The sequence below is a fragment of the Chinchilla lanigera genome, unplaced genomic scaffold, assembly GCF_000276665.1.
Source record: "Chinchilla lanigera isolate Chin_1 unplaced genomic scaffold, ChiLan1.0 scaffold00014, whole genome shotgun sequence".
In the NCBI taxonomy this organism is placed as follows: Eukaryota; Metazoa; Chordata; class Mammalia; order Rodentia; family Chinchillidae; genus Chinchilla; species Chinchilla lanigera.
The window spans coordinates 2,035,725-2,058,224 of record NW_004955415.1 but is presented as its reverse complement, the minus strand read 5'-3'; the positions used below and the strand labels follow the sequence as shown (position 1 = coordinate 2,058,224).

General features: G+C 35.4%; 1 protein-coding gene across 2 annotated transcripts in view; it reads right to left on the bottom strand.

The window, feature by feature from the left end:
- Positions 1-16,424: 16,424 nt before the first annotated feature.
- The window catches only part of Slc27a6 (solute carrier family 27 (fatty acid transporter), member 6), a 68,493-nt gene continuing 62,417 nt past the window's right edge, over positions 16,425-22,500 (bottom strand). For both annotated transcript variants that reach the window (XM_005380551.2, XM_005380552.2), the window contains one exon: positions 16,425-17,339. In XM_005380551.2, coding sequence (XP_005380608.1) covers positions 17,163-17,339 — 177 coding nt within the window. In that variant the 3' untranslated portion in view covers positions 16,425-17,162. The remainder of the gene's footprint in view (positions 17,340-22,500) is intronic.

The following is a 22,500-nucleotide window of genomic DNA, read 5'->3' as shown; positions in this document are numbered from 1 at the left end:
ATAGACAATACAGAGTTACAGACAAAGTAGTAGGAAATGAGCAATGCTTGTTGTATTACATATTGATATTGAAGCTCTTACATATAATCGTGTTTGTTCGGGAGGAGGTTAAAAAAAGTTCACAGGATTTTTATTTTTAAATAAACTCTTAGAAAACTAGATTTATAGAAAAATTGTGTAACACAGAGAGCTCTCCTATACCCCACATGCATTTTCTCTTATTATTAATATCTTAAATTAGTGTGCTACTCATTATAATTATTGTATAACTGTTGATATAATATTAATAATGGAAGTTCTTACTTTTACTCAGATTTCCTTAATTTCCTAATATCCTTTTCTGTTCTAGACTCTTTTCCAGAATATCATATCACAGTTCATTGTCATGTCTTGCTTTTACTGACCTTGAGAGTTTTCAGCAGTGATGGTCAGACATTTTGTACAAAGCTCTCAGCAGAAATGTGCCTTATGTTTCCCTCATGATAAGAGTGGGGTAATTTGTAAATTATTGCACATAGCCTTGCTTTAGTCCAATGACAATAAAATCTAACAAAAAGTGTATTTGAAACCTTTTCTATTATTTTGCTCTTCTCACATATAAAATTTTCCCTCATTTCCTAGAAAATGTTGACTCATTTTACTGTGAATTCTATTTGATCTAAGTGTTTCTTCAGGCTTTCTCATAGCACACAATAGAGCATAAGAGCTGGAAATACTGTGTTCTTTCTGTATTTAAATAGTTTATGTAAGTAAGGAAAGAGCATAATCAGATACTTTGATGCTGACCAGAAACAATGGACCATGCATAGACTTTTTTTTTAACAGTATAGTTTGACTTAATTATTGACAAATGTGTTTGGGGAGATGTCCAGTTTATAAAAGCAGGTTTGATCAATCTTTTTATAAACTAATTAGTTTATATTTCTCTCTTCTGAAATTTCTGTGGTAATCCAAACATAACCACCTTCCTTGCTAAACTGAGTCTGAGGGGAATTTGTTCATTACATTATTGCTTTGATGGCATAAACATTTATGTGTCATCTTTAATATTTTTAGTTTGCATGAGAATATAGTGCTTTGGTTTGAATACTACAGCTCTGAATACATTGTTTGCTTTAGTTTTTCCATTATGTCATTGATAATTTAGAAAACCTATATCTGTAGCAAATGGTATTTTTATCTCAGACAAGCACTATAAGTAATAGTATATTCAAGAAATTATGCAGACTGGGCATGGTGGCACATGCCTGTAATCCCAGCACGGGAGAGGCTGAGATAGGAGGATTGACCACATAAATTGGATCTTCGTAAGAATTTCATTTCTTACATCCTCCCTTAACATCACGCTTCTTGTGCCCCACTACAACAGTGCTCAGAGGTACATTTAGAGAGACAAATCAGCATTTCTGTCTTTTGCTATTCTTCCCCTGAAGGATTTTATAATATCCCCTTTGTGACTAGAGGAGAAACTGACTCTCCATGTGGAAGGACCCTGTAATACTTGGACAATTATATGCAGCAGTAGTAATCACTTGATCTTCTAGGAACCTATGGTAATTTACTTGGATACCATCCCCTTAGGATAGGGAATACTCAAGTTTTTGTAGGGCTGTTGAATCGATTTGATTTACTCCACTGGAGATCTTGAGTAAAATCGTGCTCTTGCACATCATACATATGTTGACTCATTCATGCATACTTGGGATGAAACTGACTTAATAATAATGTATGGTCTTTTTAATGATTTGTTGCATTCTGTTTGCAAGTGTCTTGTTGAAGATATTTGCATCTATGCTCAGTAAGGGAAAGAGCTTATAGTTTTATTTTTATTTATTTAGTTTTTGAATCCTTGTCTGGTTTTGGTATCATGGTAATGCTAGCTTCAAGATGAGTTTTGTGGTGTCCTTCGCTTCCAAGTTCATTCAAGACTTTGAGGAGTATTATTAGTAGTGCTTCTATGAGGTTCTGGTAAAATTCAGTGAATCTATAAGGTTCTGGGATTTTCCTAGTAGGTGGTGTGTTTCGTACTGCTCCCATTCCATTTCCTGTTATTGGAGAGTTCAGATTCATTTTTAATACCAGTTGATATTGCTAAACTGATTTATAGGGGTGTTATATGACTTTTTATTTGATAAATAATGTGTGAGAGGGCCTGTTTACTCATTGCCTTGACAACATTTATAAACCTTAAGAATTTTTGCTAATCTTATAAGTAAAGGCTACAGTATAAGGGTATCATATTTCTCTAATTATAAATAAGGTTAATTATTTTTGCACATTTAATAAATCATTTAAATGTCTATGCTCACGCATTTGACTATTTTTCTACTATGCTCACCTTTTACTTACAAGTATCTAAGAGATCTTTGTTTTAAAAATTATCCTTTATCTGTGATGTGAATTGTAGATAATTTCTTTAGTTTTTTTCATTTTTATCTAGCTTAGTTTCTGACATATTTCTCATTTGATGTGTTCCTCTGGCCCTATGATCAATTGGGGGAAAGACACAAGATTTGAACCTGATTTACAGATGGCTCTTCAGATACCATTGAAGCCTGAATACCTGTGGCACTGATCCTTTTTGGGATATCCCTGAAAGGCAGTGATAAAGGAAGATTGTTATGGTTTGTGTCGGGATGTTCCCCCTAAAGCCTCATGTGGTCATGAGGACAGGGGTGCTTTTCAGAGGCTGCTGAATCTAGAGTTTGTGATTGATCCATGGGCCAATGCTGGGATTAAGGGTGGGAGTGCTACACCCTCTTTGGGGCAAGTGGCATGCATATAGCACAAGGGACTGAAAGAGGTGTCTCTCTCTCTCTCCATCCCTGTCCCCTGTCCCCTCTCTCCCTTTCCTTCTCCCTTCCCCTTTCTTCCCCTCCTTGTCAGCTCTCCCTCCCCTCTCCCTCTCGCCATTCCCCCTTCTCCCCCCTCTCTCTTTGCTTTTGCTGTCTTCCACTGCCATGAATGGTTGTCCCTCATCCATGTTCCATCCTGCTTGGAGCCAGCCAATTATAGACTGGAACGTCTACAAACTGTAAACTAAATGAACCTTACCCCCTTAACTTTGGGCATTGGGTATTTTATCTCAGCAATGAGAAATGTAACTAAGATAGAGAGTCTCTCAGTGGGCAGAACTTTGGAAAATGTGCTGGTTGTGATCTCTGCTTGGAAAGAGACATGGTCAGACATATAACTATATACCCATTCATGAGCTGCAGTCAGTGGTTTGGTTGGATGATCAGAGACTGGGAAAGAATGTAATTTGAAAATTGGTGAAAAGATTTTTGGGAAAGAGTTATGTGGATAAACCTCTCCAAATGCAGGATCAGCATGGAATCATGTGTCCACAGAGGATGTTAAAGGGTGACGGTAGATCAAAATGGTCTTAAAATCAAGTGATGTGTGAATCCCAATCACTGTCTCCTCCAAATGCCCTTGTCATCACACAAAGGACTCATCAACAAAATAGGCACAGTGGAGGGTGATTCTTTTCTGGGAAAAAAATACACATTTTCAGGTTTATATGGAGTTATTGTATCATTTTATGTGGAACTATGATCCTGTCACTGTCTATTTGGAAATTAAGCATGGTTTGAAGAGATTAATGTAAAATGCCAAGCAAGAGGTGGACTTCTGATGATTTATTTTATTTTATTTATTTATTTATTTATTTTTCCTGGTACAGGGAATCGAACTCACTACTTTGCGCTTGCCAGGCAGGTGCTGTGCCACTGAGCTAAATCTCCAGCCCCCAATGCTGATTAATTTTAAATGTCAATTTTACTGGATTAAGGGACACTCAGATTGCTGATAAACATTAATTCTGGGTGTGTCCATGATGGTGTTTCTGGAAGAAACTGGCATTTTAATTAGCATACTAAGAGGAGATCTGATGTGACAAAGGTAGGGAGGCATCATCTGATACACTGAGAGATCAGACAGAACAAAAGGATCAGAGGAGGACAAATTCCTGCTCTACTTAAACTGGAACATTTGTCTTCTGCTCTTGGATATTGGATCTCTTGTTTATTGAGCCTTCTGACTTCAGGACATAATTATATATCACTGCCTCCCCAATATTTGGACTGTGAGTCTCAGAATAGGAGACACACACACCATTGGATCCCCTGGGTCTTTGCAATTCAACTATAATTCTAACTTTCCTGACTTTCCACATTGCAGACAACATAGTGCAAGTCTTCAGAGCCTTCAAAAGTCTGTGATCAGACTCCCATAATATCTATCTATCTATTATCTATCTATCTATCCATCTATCTACATATATGAAGTATGATTGAACAATATGGTGAATGCCTAAATTTTTAAAAATTTATTATAGTAAGAGACACATTGCCATTAATCTTCCTCAAATTACTCCCCTTCACTTTGGATGCACTTAGTCCATTATTCTTGTCACTTTCTAAATCAGTTTTCGATTTCCTCTTTTGTGAGTGGTTTCAGTTGTGCTGTCATAGCAACCCTGATGTCTTGAATCAGTTCAAAATGTTTACTTTCATGGTCACTTTGACATTTAAGGTAGATGAGGACATATAATGTTTTTATGACTTTGCTTTTCTATTGGATGGTCTTTGGCAGCAGTATTCACTATATTTTTTACCATACTTCATAAAGATACTAAGAAAAGAAAGGTTTGGGAAGTTTTCAGTCATTAGTTCCTTGAGCAACCTTTTTATTTATTTCTTCCTCTTGTCCTTCTAAAACTCCCAGAATGAATATATTGGTTGGCTCAATAGTGCCCCTTAGGCTATATTCACTTTTTCATACTTTTGCTCCTTTGGATTATTTTCAGTGAACTGTCTTTGAGTTCATTGATCCTTATTTGATCCTTTCTTTTGCTTAATATAGTGTGCTGTTGGGACTCTGTGCCGAATTTTATAGTGCAGTAATGCTAAGGTTTCTTCTTGGTTCTTTTTAATATTTTATACATCTGTTGAAATCTCACTTCCTTTGTTCATGTATTGCTCTCTTGACCTTAGGGAGCACCCTTACCACTGTTATTTTGAATTTTCTGTCAGATAATCATACTACTGCATTTCAATCAGCTTGATTTCTGGGATTTATCCTCTTTTATTTGGAGCACATTTCCCTGTTTCTTCATTTTCTTTAACTCTCTATGTTGGTTTCAGGCTATCAGATAAAATAGAAACTTTCTCCATTCCTAAGACTGCCCACATGTAGGAACTTCACCAATTAGCCTGTCTTATAAACACTTATGCTCATCCAAACCACTGTCTTCATTCATAGTGGCCCCCAGGAGAAAAGACTTCCAGAAGAATGCCTAGCTTTATCAGTTCCTGAGACATGTAAGAAAGAAGCCAGTTTCTTGAGTAGAAGGTGGAAGAGCTGTGTCATGGATATCTGGTCTGACTAATTTTCTCTTTAGGGCAAAACTAGAAATTGGAGTTTCTTGTCTACTTTCTCTGCATAGCCCAATGATGGGATCTCTGATAAATACCTGCATACTTATTAAGGCTGCACACATATAAACCATTGCTTTTCTATCTACCACTAGAAAAGCTGCAGGCCCAATGTGCTCTGAGAAAAAGGTGGATTAGAAGTCAGTTTCTCAGATAACAACTGGAAATGCTCCAAGGCTTAATGTGCAGTTGAACTCCTCCTCCCTGACAGAATGTCAAAGCTTGGTTTTAACACTGAAAGACACTCGAAGGGAGAAATCATGGGAAGTACCCACATTCTCATCCCAGTCCCCAGAAAACTACTGATTTTCCACTCCACTAGCTCCTAGATGTAGACAAGTTGGAAGCCAGACACTTGTACAACAGCTGGAAAATTTGAAGCTTTAGATCTGTAATCCTTCTCTTTCCAGAGAGAGTTTGCAATTGGGCTATATCGTCTGTTCACTCTGCACCGGACCAGGGGAACAGTCACTAAAATTATTTATATACCTATTTGAAATTTCCTTTTGCTTTTCTATGATCCTAGGAAGCTAGTTAATGCTATGTTACAGCATGGTTCCAGAGATAGGCAAGTTAGGAGACAGTCCTTTGAGACCCTTAGCTTTTTAAGAAGGTGAGGATCCTGACCATATTGTAACTTGCTGTGATAGGCATCAGGTTTGTGGCAAGTGTGTCTCTCAGCTGTTCCTAACCATTTTGGTGTGGGTATTTTCTCAATTGCAAAGTATATAAGAGTCACTAGAGTACTTTCCTGATTTTTTGATAGAGGGGCCAGGGATATAGCTCAGTGGCACAGTGCCTGCCTGGCAAGTGCAAGGTCTTGAGTTTGATTCCCAGCACCACACACACACACACACAAAACCAGAGCATCTGACTTTTTGATAGAGACAACTGACCCTTGTATCAATTTTTATTTGGCATGTCTTTGAGTAGGGGGATAGTTCTGAACCTCCTACCCCATCATCTTGCTAATATTTAGAAAAATAATTTTATAAGGAGAAAAGAAGATTAATTCTAATATAGTGAATATATTAACCAGCTTTCTCTTTGCTAGACATAGTAGCTGACAGCCACAACTTCAGGGAGAAGAGATTCAATTTGCCTGAGTAGTCCGTGGTTAGCTGGATTGAAGACAGAAACATCATGGCAGAACAGTATGGTGGAACAAAACTCCTTAGTTTATGGTGGCTTGAAAGCAAACAGGGGAACAGTGCCAACAAAGGACTGAGGAAGTAAAGATCATGCCTCCACACCACACACATGCACATGTGCACATACTGCAACAGGTGTGATGAACTGTAACAAAGGCAATAAAATTGACATAATCAATCTTAACTATAACATACTACCCTTTATCAACTTGACACCCAAACAGATCTCTTTAAACCATACTTATTCCCAAAACAGACACGAGGCCATAATTTCACCTAACATGATAAAAGTATCTTGAATACAACCAGAAGTGCAACGGTTACTTCCACATTGAATCAACTGTTCTGCCATTTTTCAAGTCCAAGTCCAAGTTTCTTTTGAGACTTAAGGCAAACACTTAGCTGTGAATCTTCCTAAAAATAAAAAATGTCACAAAACCTGAAGGTAAATGGCACAGGTAAACATCTCCATTCCAAAAGGGATGAATAAGGGAATAGACAAGACTCCTACCAAAGCAAGACTAATCCCAGTAAGGCAAACATTGACTCCTATAGCTTCATTGGGTCACACAATGGTAAAATGTGAGTTTTAGACACTTTAGGCAGCACCAACCCTATAGCATTTCTGGTTATAGTCCATCAAACTTTTCCTTTGCCTGACTCCACTCTCAGGATAATACTTTCATTAACATTTTATGTTCCTGGAATCTACAGTTTCTGAGATCTCCACTACACATTTGGCTTCATTTCCATAGCTTCAGTACTGCCCTCAGAGGACACCTTGCCTGATTTCCCAAGCCTTCCTTTGAAATCTGAATGGAAACTTTCCTAACCCCACAGCTCTTGCATTCTGTATGCCTGTAAAACCAGCATCAGCTGCTCGCACAAGCAGTGACCAGGCCACCTTAGACCATGCTTGTGGAGGCTTCTGAATGCTTGGATAGCTGAGCTCAGTGAAATAAATCCCAGGAAACCAATTCTTTAGGATGCCTTTCTCAAACAGATGTCTCAGGGACTTTCCTTTCAAATGAAAGGTTTATACTTTTGCACTCTCAAGCCTGGATGGGTGGAGTCTTGTGGATTCCTGAAATGCCCTCAAGTCATTCTTCGTGTTCCTATACAAAGTAGTTAGTTTCTTTTTAATGTTGGTAATTTATTCAGCAACTATGAATACTTTGGCTACAACTTTACATATTATTATTTTTGAACCAAAATATGTATTTCACATTATTTTGCTCCCAATTCCCATTATAAACCTGGCTGACATAGCCAGCAGTATGCATGCCACAGCATAAATTTGGGCTACTTTGAAATTTCCTTCACTAGATCAATTTATCCTCTTCCCTTAATTGTATTCTCCCACAGAATCTCATGACATGGCAAATTACAGGCAAAATATTTTGCAGGGTGTAACATATGTGGCCTTTAAGACAGCTGCCAATTGATTCCTTGTTTGCAAATAAGATCTGAGCCAAACTATTATTGGTTGCATTACAGTAAGCCTTGTTCTTTGGAGAGCAGACCAACATCATCTATCAGACTCTACTTACAGCATTCTAAGACTTCTCAGCCCACATCTCCAAATCTTTTCAAACTCTTCCTACAAACTAGTTCCAAGGGTTTCTAAACCACATGGTCAGGTTCAGTCATAGCAATGATCCCACTCCTGGTAGTAACTTTCTGTATTAGCCAGCTTTCACATTGTTGGAAAACAACACCTCATACCCACAGCTTAAAAGAGGAGAGGTTTAATTTGGCTCACATTTCAAATTCTCTCCATGGTGAACTGGCTCCAAGGTAGAAACACAATGGCAAAGGGACATGGTAGAGTGCGGCTGTTTAGTTCATGCTGGCAGGAAGCACAGCAGGGGAGCAATGCCAGAAAGGACAAGAGGAGGGACCAGATACAGTGCTCAAGTTCACGCATCCATGACCCACACAGAGACACCAGAAACACATTCCACAAATTCCTTGCCTGGTTCCCATGCTAATCAAGTTGATATAATTATGTTTATCTGTCATGGTGAAAATGGCTTTTGATAGCCAAAGGGACATTTATTTATAGCAAGAACAATAAAAGTAGTTGGTATATGTTTGTTTGGCAATGTGTTTAAGGTACTATGAACATAGTGTATTATCTACACTAGATGACTTGTATATTTTCAAATAAGTATGAAGGGAAATCATCAGCTGAATATTAAGGTGGAAGCAGAATGGAAGATTGGGAAAGCAAGGAAATGTATCATGTCATAGTGGAAGGAAAACAAGATTGAATGAAATTTATACTGATTGATAGGGAGAGAAGACAGCTGTCAGTCCTTTGATGAAATCTTAAGAGAATGAGGTAGAGGTGCCAGGAAGTGAGGATGTTAAAGTTACGTGGCAGGGCCTCACAGGAGCAAGAAACATAATAGTCTAAAAAGGAATATGGTAAAATCATGTGGTGTGTGTCAGTTAAAGCTTCCACTTCAGTGTATTAAAAGAAAATGAGAACCAATTTTTCCACAAGGCAAATATGTGAAACAATTGATTTAGGAAGACAGTGAAGATTTTTTAGAGAAATTTAGGGGACATATATTTGGAGATCCAAGGGGATCAAGAGGAAAGTTTGGGAGGCAGGGAAAATTAAAAAATGAAAATGAAGAAATAGAATATAAAAATAATCACTGTTCAGAATTCTGGGGTTGTTGTTCAAAACTAAGTTCCTGGGTCTTATGCATAGAATTCCTGATTTAATAGATCTGGGTGGCATCCAGAAGTCTGCACAAATGTTTGTTATGCACTCTCACATTGAAAGTCATTTGCCTTATGTTGGGGTAAGGGGGTTTAGGCAAAAAAAGACTATTCAGTGATTTTTATGGAAAAGAAAAAGCCACCACTGTTCAGAAGGTTGCATGTGTACACTAAGAAGTCTATTCACATTTTCAACCTTTTCACTATATTGATGAAATATGAGTTGTGTACAGATGGTAATCACACAATTATGCTCCTGTCTCTAGAAGGGTTAATCAACAAGTTTACATGGCTTATGCATCAGTTACAGTGAATTAAAAAAAAAAAACTGATATTCTAGAGCTGGCATATGACTGTAACCCCAGCACTTGGGAAGCTGAAACAGGAGGATCACCATCAGTGTAAAGCCAGACTAGACTGCACACCAAGACCTTGTCTCAAACAAAACAAAACAAAACAACAATATTCTGAATAAGGCAAACAATGCAAGTTCATAAAATAAACTTCTTAGACACTTTTAACACTGCATTTTTATCTTGACTTTTAGTTTACTGAAGACATTTCCCAAAGCTTTTTGTATGAAAGCTAGAGTTCCAATACTAAATCCTTCACCATTAAAAAAAACCATAGATGTTAACATAAAGATCATCTTGAATGTGATTCAAGCCTAGCTCTTTTAGACACATTTAAAATTCTTACTTACAAATTTACTAAAATTTAGAGTGAATTAATATCTAAGGCATTTTTCAAGAAGCATCCTAAGGTTTATAGAAAATATCAGGTGTTTACTCTTCTCTTTCAAAGTCTTAAATAATTCATCTCAAATACGTTAATAAGTGATGGGATTTATGGGGAACTAAAATATACTCAAAGAGATAATGATATCACAGTATTAATTTCTACTCTGAAATGGTTGACTATCTTAAATTAACTCATAATGTCACTTAATTTTTTAAATTTTGCTTTATACTTTCCTTTAAAAAGGCAATGTACCTAACTTTTGTTAATTGTCCTAAAAATATCCCTGAGCAATGCAATATTTAAGTTCAAGTACCATGAAAGGCTTAGAATATAAATTAAGGTCCACTCCTCCATTATCCAACTCTGAACTTTGCAGTAATTTGATGTTGAAATTGTTCAAAATAATTAAAATATTAAATATTTAAATATTTCTATTTCTCAATGTATTTTAACAAATAAATGATAAATACACTTCATACTTTTATTCTTAGTGATATAGCATATGAACCTGTAAGGTACATTTAAGATCCAAGCTATAGCAGTATTATTCAAAGTCAGAACACGCTGATATGTCAGTTCCTCTGTAATCACTGCAGAGATGACAAAATTCAGGTCCTACTAATATGCACCTAACTTTTCTCTAATTTAGTTTCTTTCAAATTATTCAGTATTATTAACAATGCTGTCTTGACCTGAAGGCATTTGGACATAAATCCTGGCTCACCACCCATATTTTTTTTCAGTTTTAGAAATAGAATTGCTGAGTCAAACTATATGGCTTTAATATTCAGATAGGTACCCTCCTCCAGAAAGCTGCATCAATTCATAGTCCCAACAATTCAAAAAAAGTGTCCTGTTTGTACATTTCCAGGTATTGAAAGATTATTTCTTCCTTGTTTTCAAAATTGCTGATGAGTTTTAAGATATTTTTCCCAGTTCTTAATAAGTATGTGTACTTTCCATTGGATTTTCCATTCTTTATGCTACAGTTATCATTTGTGTTTCATTTACATTAAGTATAAACCTATGAGACAATGTTTAAAGCAATTATCTACTTTCTTTTTCCCCACCCTGGGATTGAATCCAGGGCCTCACACATGCTAGGCCAGGCTTAACATGGTGGAGCCACAACCCCATCACTTTTTATTTTGATTTTGAGGCAGTCTTGTATTTGCCTCTGGCTGGTTTTGGATTTGCAATCCTTGTGTTTTAGTTTGTGGAGTAGCTGGGATTATACCCATGAGCCACCACATAAAACTACAGTTTTTAAATTAATAGAAATGGAATAATGTTTTATATTTTCCCCAGATGTGAACAATTCCAAGAAATCTTTATTTCTTCCTGAAGAAATGTGCAGCTGGGGCTACTTTTTTTCTTTTCCTTTTTTTTTTTTTTTTTTGGTCTATGGAAACTACTTTACAATTTCTTCTGGATAGGGATCCTGGCTATGAATTCTTTAAAAGATATCTTTTATCTTAAACTGTCTTTATTTCACATTAGTTCTTAAAAGATACTTTTGCCTCATATAGAATTTTGCCTTGACATTTGTTCATTAATCTAGTATTTTAAAATATCTTTCTACTTTCTTTTATACTTCATAGTTTTGATGATAGATGTATTTCCAACTATTATTGTTTCATGTGGCCTATATACACATTTTGTTGGTAAGTATGTAATAAATATTACATGGAGGTTTTAAAAAAATCATTGAATACTAGCTTGCATTTTCCTCCTCCTCACATTTTCCCCTTTCCACACACAGATAGAGAGGTACATATACAAACGTTCTAAGGTTTATTTAGGTTTCTATTTATGATGGCAGTTTCCTAAAAGTTTTTATTTTACAATTCCATTTCATTTTTAAGGAAATGCTTCATGACTAAAATCTCTAAGGGCTTTTTAACATTTATTACTATGCATTTGTTTCTTGAATATTTCCCCGTTGAATTCTACCTTATAAGAAGCCAGTATCATGAAGCCTGTGTTTCTGTCATTGTAGTTAGTAGTACTTAATATATATGACAATTGGTTTCATCTCTGGTTTTCATTACAATTTGCTCATTGTAATACAGTTGTATTTATTGAACAAATTCTTTGCCATTTTTCTCACCTTTATAAACCATTTTACTTTAATTTTTATATGTTTAAGGAAATTTTCCAAGCTGAAAGAGTAAATAAGATCCAAAATGTACAATAGATATTGTGAAATGAGAAGAAAAAGGAAAGAGAAACTCGGATGAGGGAAAGGAGAAAAGAAGGAAGGGAAAAATGAAAAAAATATATAATAGTTAAATAGTTATACTACTGATTTCTATCACTTCATTGAAAAGAAAGGCTTGTGCTTATACGGTTCAATTAAATTTTCATGCCTGTATCTTGTAATCTGAGCAACTACTTTGAAGACAACAATACACATTGTATTAACCATTGTTTCGCCCTTACTATCTTGTTTTGAAATTTTGTGTCATTGTTTTTATTGTTTTTTTCTTTAAAATAAAAAATAAATTTTCCATTATAAAATCCATATGTTTGCGGTAATAAAAATTCATAATAATGGACAGCAAATATTTTTCCTATATATTTATTGAATTTAAATTACTCAGATGACACAAGTATTTTTAGTGTGTAAATGCTACTGTGGCACAGAATAGAAATTAAGATCCTATTTCATTTCCCATCATCTTCCCTCTTCCTAACTCCACACATCTCTCGGTGCTTGAATACAACTTTCGTCACTAGAGCTGGTCATTGTAGTTAGTAGGATAATATTTTCAGACTCTCTTTTATCTACACAAACACGAATGTGCAAAGAAAGTGCAAAAATAGTTTTGTGTGATTTATATGTAAATTTATCATAATGCACACCATGCTTAGCAGTAGGCATTTTTCACTTTACAATGTGCTGTATTTATTGTCCATTATTTTTTAATGATCACATATCAACTGTGTGATCATGTCAACATTTATATTTTTTCATTATTTTAAAATAAGTAAAAAAAAATTGTTAATGGCTCTTTATGGAAATGTATATAAGTTACCAGAGGTACTATATGTTGTCTGAAAGTAGAATGTCACGTTGAATGATATATACATTTAATATTTTTATAAATACTGCTATCTTGTTTTCTCAAATAGATGTACTGATTTATACTCTAAATAGAAGTATTGTATTTTCTTTGTTTGTTTGTTTGTTTTGTTTTTTTCCCAGTACCAGGAATTGAACTCACGGCCTTGCACTTGCCAGGCAGGCGCTGTGCCGCTGAGCTAAATCCCCAGTCCCAGAAGTATTGTAGAGTTAAAATTTCCCCATAGCCTGGTTGGCCATCCTGGCTGTTATTGCTGTGTATAATTATAGCCTGATGGTAAAAAGCAGATTTTATTATTTGATTTTTATTTTCTTTACCAGTGAAGTTGAATACCTTTTCGTTTTTTTTTTTTTTTTTTGTTTTTTGGCTTTTTCTCCAGTACCGGGAACCGAACTCACGAACTTGCGCTTGCCAGGCAGGCGCTTTTGCCGCTGAGCTAAATCCCCAGCCCTGAATACCTTTTCTATAGCACTTGTCATAGTTGCAATTCCTGAGTTTGTGGTGTTATTTAATGTTTTACCCAGTCAGTAGACTTAATTTTGTTAGCAGGATATCCGTAGGACCCGTCATTTTACACACACACACACACAATGTATGCATGAATAGGGGTTTGTAACATGATTTGATAAGTTGGATTTTTAATTTTTGTATCATTAAATTGCCTATTTTTATGTTTTCCATAACAATTATTTTGCCTTTATATTTTATTTGTAAGATTTCGTATATGCTACAGATGTGACAACAGTTATTGTCTAGCTTCTAGTTATTTGTCTTAGTGCTAGTTCTTTAAAAACTTTAATTCTTCCTGCCTTTCGTTTTAATTAAATATTTATGCTCATGTGGTACTGTTTTTCATTTTTTCTTCTATGCCATGAATTATTTTCTTTGCTGAGAAAAGCTTTCTATAAACAAGGAAAAGGCAAGGAAACTCATGGTCTCAAACTTTTGTAATTAAATATTCTGATAATTACACAGAAGCCACATCTTGGTATTTAAATGTGTTTACCTTGTGATTAATGTTTCTTTTTCCTTTGAAGTAATTTCCACTGCCAAAGTTTGGCTTGTTTGTTTGCTTGTTTTGAGAAAGATCTCACTATGCAGTTCAAACTGGCCTTGAACACAATATGTAGCACAGGCTAACCTTGAACTCTAGATGATCCTCCTGCCTCAGCCTCCCAAGGGCTGGGATTACAGGTGTGTACCACCACACCTGGCTCAAACTGCCAAAGTTTAATGATCTCCCTTTCTCCACTTTTTTTTTTTTTTTTTGGTACCAAGAATTTGTGCTTGCCAGGCAGGCACTTATACTGCTGAGCTATATCCCCGGCCTTCCACTTGTTTTTGATAACCTGATCTCATCTATTTGCTATTATCTATTTTCCAGTAATTTCCCAAAATGTTTCATCCACTTATGACACACTTCTATCCACACTATCCCTATTTTTAAAGTAAATTGTTTTCTTTAAAACATTTTGTCTTTATTTTTTTCATTTTTGCTTTTTAATAGTACATATTTACAGTACATAATGATTGTACCCACGTTGGGAGTTGGAGCCTGTGCATGACACATCTTCATTGCTTATTATCCTCTGCTTTTCCTTGCCCGCCCCCCTTGATCCGCTGCCCCTGTGCAAAATGATCTATTTCTTACTATTTGGATCTTTATTATTATATTTTGGGTTTCCCACATAAGAAAACCCATAATAATTAAGCTTGTGTTTCTGGCTTATTTTACTTAACATTATGGTATCATGGTGCATCCACTGAATTATAATCGATTTGGTAGAAGTACTGGGAAAAGGTGGATATATTATGTTTAGTTTACTGTCATGACTCAACCTGCAAACATTTAAAGAGCTACAAATTAGTAGAAACATGTTAACTCATTTCTAACACTTAAAGAATATCTAAGTGTTTTTAGAGGCAGAACAATTTTTAATGAGAAAGGCAAAGAGGCAAACCATGAATATTAAAAAATCAATTTGTGGATTCATTTTTTAATAAAATAAGTTTATTTTCATTTAGATATTGGTGCAAGGGAATAAATGGGACTTATTTTATATTTCAAATTTTATTTTTTTACCATAGTTGTTTGTTCATTTTTTAGAACTCCTGATTTTTGCAAAATTGATTATACTCTCTAATGTTTTCACTATAAAATCTCACCTAGTTGTATGCTGTTGCCTAAAATTTACACTTAAACATTGTTAACTTTTTAACATGTTTTCCTGCCAGTGACAAAAAAATGAAATTTCTACAGATTCCACGCAAACAAAGCAAGCTCTTTAGCATGAAGTAGACAACATGAATGAAGCAACCTTTTCCTTTGGCTGTGCAGGGATCTAGATTTGTGGGTATGGGACTTTTTCTAGGTATAAATCCACTTCTCAGCTCAGCTCTTAATGCATTTTCTGTTGCTATAACAAAATGCCTAAAGCTGCTTTATGAAAAATAGAAGAGGTTTATTTAGCTCACAGTTTTGGAGGTTGAAAATCAGGTAGGACCACCTGTTTGGTCTCTGGTGAGGGCTCCTTGGCTACTTCACAAAGTGATCCCACAGTGAGAAGAGTACAGGCTTTATTTAGAAGTGAAGCACACGGAGGTGCCCTCACATTGTAACAACCCACTATTACCTGAACTAATCTGAGTCCCATGGAAACTACATTAGTCCTTTCCGAGCATGGTGCCCCTCAAACTGGACAGCCTTCCTCTAGGCCTTACCTTCTAAAGGTCCCACCCCCTAAGCACTGCCAAACAGAACCCCAAATTCCAGTCATGAACCTTTGGAGGACTCACATAAACCAGTCAGAACATATCGTCTTCCTGAGGAAGCTATCTCACCTTATTGAGATGTTTCACCTTATTGTTGAAGCTTAAAGCAAACACTGAAACTTGGCTCTTCCAGATAGAGATAAGTACGATTGTGTTCATTACAGTGCATTCGTAATAAATTTTTCATCCAGCTATTCACATACCTGTTAGAACTGCAGCCCTTTCTGTATTTGATCTTGGTGATTTTTCCAGGGTTCCAGTTTTGCCCCTGTGCTATTAATGGTTCCTGTAACTCTGTTGGTTTTATCATACATTTGATCCTATTTACATAGCTTCAAGAAATTCCTAAGTGCTTTTGGTTTACTAGCTTTCCTGCTTTATTGTATCTGATTTTTACAGGTCTGCTATGACCTTAATGTGAGTTTAGAATAAAGGAGACATGAGTATATGCATTTAGTCAGTTTCCTTTGACTGCCAATTACAATTAACACAAAAACAATGGCTCACAACATAGAATAATGATTTTATTGGGTTACAGGATAAAATATGACAAAATATTTGAGTAAAATGTAAATATGTATTAAAAACTAGAAACTTTACATGTTAGAAAATATTTCCTGAATGATTATCTAAACAAATTTAACTATATATTTATTACTGAATGGTTAATGTTAAGACAAATATTTAGTTATGCCCTGAATCTGAAAATAGGGGAAAAGGACAATCAACTAAAGTTTGTATCCATTAAAGCAAATCTTACTAAAGATTACTAAAATCTTACTAAAGAAATTATCTTGCATATTAAAGAAATATAGCAAAGGTTACAGTGAGCTCCATCCCACAATTTCATAATAAGGAATCACATATATGATTCTCAGTTTATGGTGCTTATAGTTACGAGTTTTTGCTTTTACTTTCTGTTATGCACTTGGTTAAAAATTGCACTTTGAATTGCGGCCTCTTCCCAAACTGTTGACATATAGCAAACTCCTCTCTTGAGATGCGGAGCCACAGCTCTGAGCCCGACGCACAGTCACAAGGGCAGAGAGCTGATGTCACAGTGTGCCGTTCTGCTAATTGTGATGTTTGGTGTATTAATTGCATAAATGCACTTTTGTCTTGATATTTTCAATGGATGATGGCTTTACTGGGAGACTGCCCAACTGTGAGTCAAGTAGCACCTGTCCTGTCCTCTCATCCTTCTTAGGAATACAAACGGAAATACTGTATCTACAAAAAACTTAAAGTTTTACCTCCCCTAAAATTATCTGCTCATAAAGTTCTTGGGTCAATGGCACATACGATTTTTTCAAGTTATCTATAATGTAAAGTGGATCGGAAATCTTCAGTGGATTAAATCCTTCTTCTACCAACTGAAACTTCTGCAGTTTGAATGTTCCCGTTGTTTCCATTTTTTCCTATAAAACAATTACCAAGATGAGTGGAATAATTTATTACTATCTAACATTTTCATTATATGTAAATAAAATATTTAGCAATGTAGACTATAATATTTAAGTATACTATTTTATATTTAATAATCTTCGTACAAGTATTTAATAATCTTCATATACAATTATGAATATAATCAATAAACTGAGGTTTAAAACACATAGCCTATATTCTCAATTCAATGCCCAAACAAAGTTATGTTCAGAAAATACTATTAAAAGTTAGGAGTTAAAAGCTATGAAAGACACCAATTTTTTTAAATAGTGCACACAAACCTATTGCACAGGGCAGAGTATCTTGGAACCAGAGGACATACAGAGCATTTTAAAGCCTGGGTCCGCTAGCTTGAGGCTCCTTAGTGAATTTTCAGGGGACCTACAGGTATTAAATTTTCAAGGGGAAGCCAGTAACATATCATGGTCAGCACATATAAAATAGTAGCTCGAGGTAGTTCAAAGTTTCAATACTAATTTGGGACATATTCTTTTCAATTTTATCATAATTTTGCAAAGGGACTTTCAGTAGTTTCTGTGATACAAATCAAGCTTGTCAGAAATCAAAGTGGACCATGAAATTAGTCTTTGTCTATCCAGTTCAATCTAACTTAAAAGTCTGAAGAGCTGTGCAGTGCCTAACTGACATCTTTTCAATAAGTAATTATGGTTATTTGAAAGAAAAGTGAAACTTTTCTAAATTTATATGTAATGTCTTTTTCAAATGGCTGCTAATTTGTTAGACCGAAATACTTATTATTTTGACCTAAATAGTGAATAAATAAATAAATGCTTGACTATTTTGACTCAAGAGTGCCATAACACAAATTACTGAGACACTAAAACTCCAGTGAATCCAGAAAGTTTAAGAATATCTGCTTTAGGGCTTTAAAGGAGAGGAGATTGTATCTTTTGGGGAGAGTTCCAGATATGGAAAAACAACCTTGTTTAAATTAGGTGACTTTTCAGAGATCTGTATAACTCATATAACATTCTATGAGAATGAGAATTTGGGGCATTTTATTCACACCTCTGAACAACTTAAGAGTCAACCATGCTTTGAGCCTCCTCCTTTCCCTCTCCCTGTTCTACAAGGTAAGATTTTCATCACAGAATTAGATAATCTGTGTAGGCATATATGTTTCTGTATTTCAGAAAATTACAAGCTCACAATAAATATACAGTTTCATGTTCTCTTTTAAAAGACATTGGTCACATCATTTTATTCAAATGAGCACTTTAAAAATACATTTCAGTACATTGGAGTAGACAAAGATTTATTTTGACAAAACCCCATAAGCATAGGATGCAAAAGCAAAAATAGACAAATGGGACTATTTCAAACTATAAAGCTTCTGTACAGCAACAGAAATAATAGAGTCAAGAAACAAACCCCAGAAAGACAGAAAATATTTGTAGCATATATCTGAATAGAGACTAATACCCAGAATATACAAGGAATGCTAAAAACTCACTAGCAGAATGGGAATAATAATAACCTGATCTTAAAATAAGCAATATACTTAAGTACTCATTTCTTAAGAGAACACATAAAAATGGCCAACAGATATATGAAAAAATGTTCAAGTCACTAATGCTCAGGGAAATGCAAATCAAAATCAGGATAAGCTATTATCTCACCCCAGTAAGAATGGCTATTATCAAAAGACTAAAGATAAGCTCTGGTGAAGAAAAAAGGCAACTCTTGTATACTGTTGGTGGGAATATAAATTAGTACATCCACTCTGGAAAAGACTATGGAGGTTTCTCAAAAAATTAAAGATAGAATTATCATATGATCCAGCAGTCTCATTGCTGGATAGATATCTAAAGGAAACAAAATCAGTGTCTGAGAGATAGCTACACTCCCATATTTATTGCAGTTCTATTGACAGTAGCAAAGACATGGAAACAACCTATGTGTCTATCAGAGGATGAATGGATTTAAAAAAATGTGGTACATATATACCATGGAAACCATTCAGCCATAAAAGGAATTAAATCCTATCCTTTGCAACAACATGGACTTCACCAAAGATCATTATGTTAAGTGAAAAAGCCAAATGCATAACGACAGGTACCACATGATGTCATCTATATGTGGAATCTAGAAGAGTTGATCTCATAAAAGTTAGGAGAAGAATGGTGGTTATCAGGGGCTGGGAAGAGAGAAGGAGGAAGGAAGGGATGGGGAAAGATTGGTCACTGGGTACTAAATTAATGTTAGACAGGAACAAAAAGTCTAGAGATAGCAACAAGGTAATTTTCAAAAGTACATTTCAAAAACAGAAGAAAGGCATTAGAAAGTTTGCACCATAAAGAAATGATAAATGTCTGAGGATATAGATATAATGGCCTGGCTTAACCACTTTAGAATATATAGAAAACATGACATGGTGCTCTGTTAATACATACAATTTTATGTTTTTAATCTGTCAGTTAAAAATAAATTTAAAATGGCTTTATAAGTTCTCATGTAGTCATCACATTTTAATTAACCTTGTCTTCATTCTTCAACTAATAGAGAAAAATTTAAAAATTTGCTACTATAAATAATGCTTTGAAAAGTAACTTCAAGAAAAGCAATTTCATATGTAACATTTGTACATAGTTTGCTATCTGCTAAGCATAAACTGATGGAAGTTAAATTACTAAATCAAAAGGTGTTTCAATTCTTAAGTGTCTGACCATATGTTACCAAATTGTTTTCTAGAGAGGTTATGACAATCTGTTTTATCAGTTTCAGAACGAAAGGACCCCAGCTGTACTGAGTATTACCACATTTTAAAATTTTTGTAACTTATTCATAAAAGTCCTCTTAACTTTTTTTGATGAATTTTTATATAAAGAGTTGTTTTACCCATTTTGCCAATAGTAATTTTAAGTTTCATATTACTTTTATCAGACACTTTATTATTATAATTAATTAAATAACTTTTTGACTGTTGATTATCGGGCTTTAAAAGTGTGAAGTTTTGTACTAATGACAGTAAATATTGTAATAAATAAAATTGTGGCCTTTTTAGATATTTAGTGACTTTAAAATATTTTCCAAACTTGTCCAAGGATGCTCTAAGTCTGCTAGACCAGTCCTTTGTTCAAATATATTTTCTCTTTAATTCAAGTGAATTTTAAGTTCCTTGGACAAAAAAAAATGCTTAAAATATTACTTGTTCCACTCACTTTCTGTGAGATCAAAATGTTACTTATGAGGTGGGATGGAAAATTACAGAAAGGATTGGGGAATGGTTATAAAATGACAGCATGAAGAACACCTTTAGGTGAGAAATTGTTTCTATCTTTACTGTAGTCATGGTTGCATGAAGCTACACAGGCAATGAGTGCATAGAAAATATACATACACAGAGAACATATAAGTATGCAAACAGAATTAGAGACATTTTTTGATGGGATAGGTGGATTATGTTGACATCCTGGTTGTGATAGATGTGCTTTGGGGTAAAGTGGGTAAAAGATGTAAGATCTTTCTGCATTAATTCTTAAAACTAGATGTTAATTCACAACTTTCTCAATAAAAAATTTCAAATAAATATATTTGAAATATATTACTTTGCTTCATATTTGTTTGCTATTAGTACTTCACAGGCATGTTATGAAGTTAACTAATTACTAATTAAATGGGTAAGCAAAGTTTCCAAGCTGAGTAAATAATTTCTCTTTTTACTGAATAATACACCTAACAAGAGAGACCCTTCCTCCACACAAAAATGAGCTCAGAATTCTCCAGAATACAAAGGGGAGAAGATTGGATGGAAGAGTAAAACTTAAAAACAGGATTACTTAAAGCCAATGGGCTTTAAGTCCTGCACACATTTTACAGACATTTTGATGTCTGCTGGCTGGAACCTAATTCTTTACAAACAAGGCACCCAAACATTATCACAGCATTGGTACAAAATGTGACTTTGGCTTTTCAACTTTACTGGAACCACAATTTTGCTTTCAGATGCTAACAGAGGAAGGAGAAGGAGAAGGAGGAGGAGGAGGAGGAGGAGGAGGGGAAGGAGGAAAAGGGGAAGGAGGAGAAGGGGAAGAGGAAGAAGAAGGAGCACAAAGAAGAGGAAGGAGAAGAAGAAGGAGAAGAGGAGGATGAGGGAGGGGAGAGGGAGAAAGAAGAGGTAGGGAAGGAGAGGGAGGGGCGGAGGAGGACAAAATATGATTCTAAAATAAAGACAAAGACAAACATTCTAATATTTCTTGCTTAGGCTTCAAATAGCATGAAATCTAAACTCTGTGTCCCTATGTTTGTCATTATCCCTGAAATTTTCTAATTTAGTATAGTACACAATGTTACCTCAGTTCACAAACTTACCCACAGTTCTGGTCACAAACTGAATTGGACAAAAACTGAATCAAATTTCCTCATAAGGTCAACAATGAACCTCACCATTGAATTTAATTCCGTTCTCATCCAGTTCAGTATGTGACCAGAACCATGGAAAGAATTAAGTCTGTGAACAGAGGCAGCACTTGATCTAAAGGATGTTGTTATGGTTTATATCTGTGTGTCCCCCCAAAGCGTCCTGCGGCCCTGGGGCAGGCTATTAGAGTTTGAATATGGGTGTGAGAGCTATACCCACCCTGGGGTGGACAGTTTGCATATGTAAGGGAGAGGAGGAAGCTGCTTGGGGAGATTTCTCCCCTATTTTTCCCTGGTGTGTGTGTCCTGGTAGCTGCTTAGCTGTGTGCTGCCGCCCTGAGATGCAGCCCCCTGCCACATGCCACTCTGCCTTATAATCATGCCTAGTATGGACTAAAACCTCCACAAACTGTAAGCGAAATAAACCTTTCCTTCCTTAATTTTGGTCATCAGATATTTGTCCCAGCAACGAGAAAAAAGTAACCAAGACAGAATTTGGTACCAGGAGTGGGGTCGTTGCTGTGACTATATCTAACCATATGGTTCAAGGGCCTTTGAAAATGGCTTGTGGGGAGTGTTTGGAAAGGTTTGGAGATTTCACCCAAAAGAGAAGTGGTAGAATGCCTTCGGCTGTTCTGTTTGGGAGATTCTGGTCAGAGCTCAGAAGACCAGAAAGCTGATAGAAATCTTGCCGATAAAGACCAGGTTTGGGAGGTTTCTGCTGGCAAGAAGGACTGCATTGGTTGTTGGACT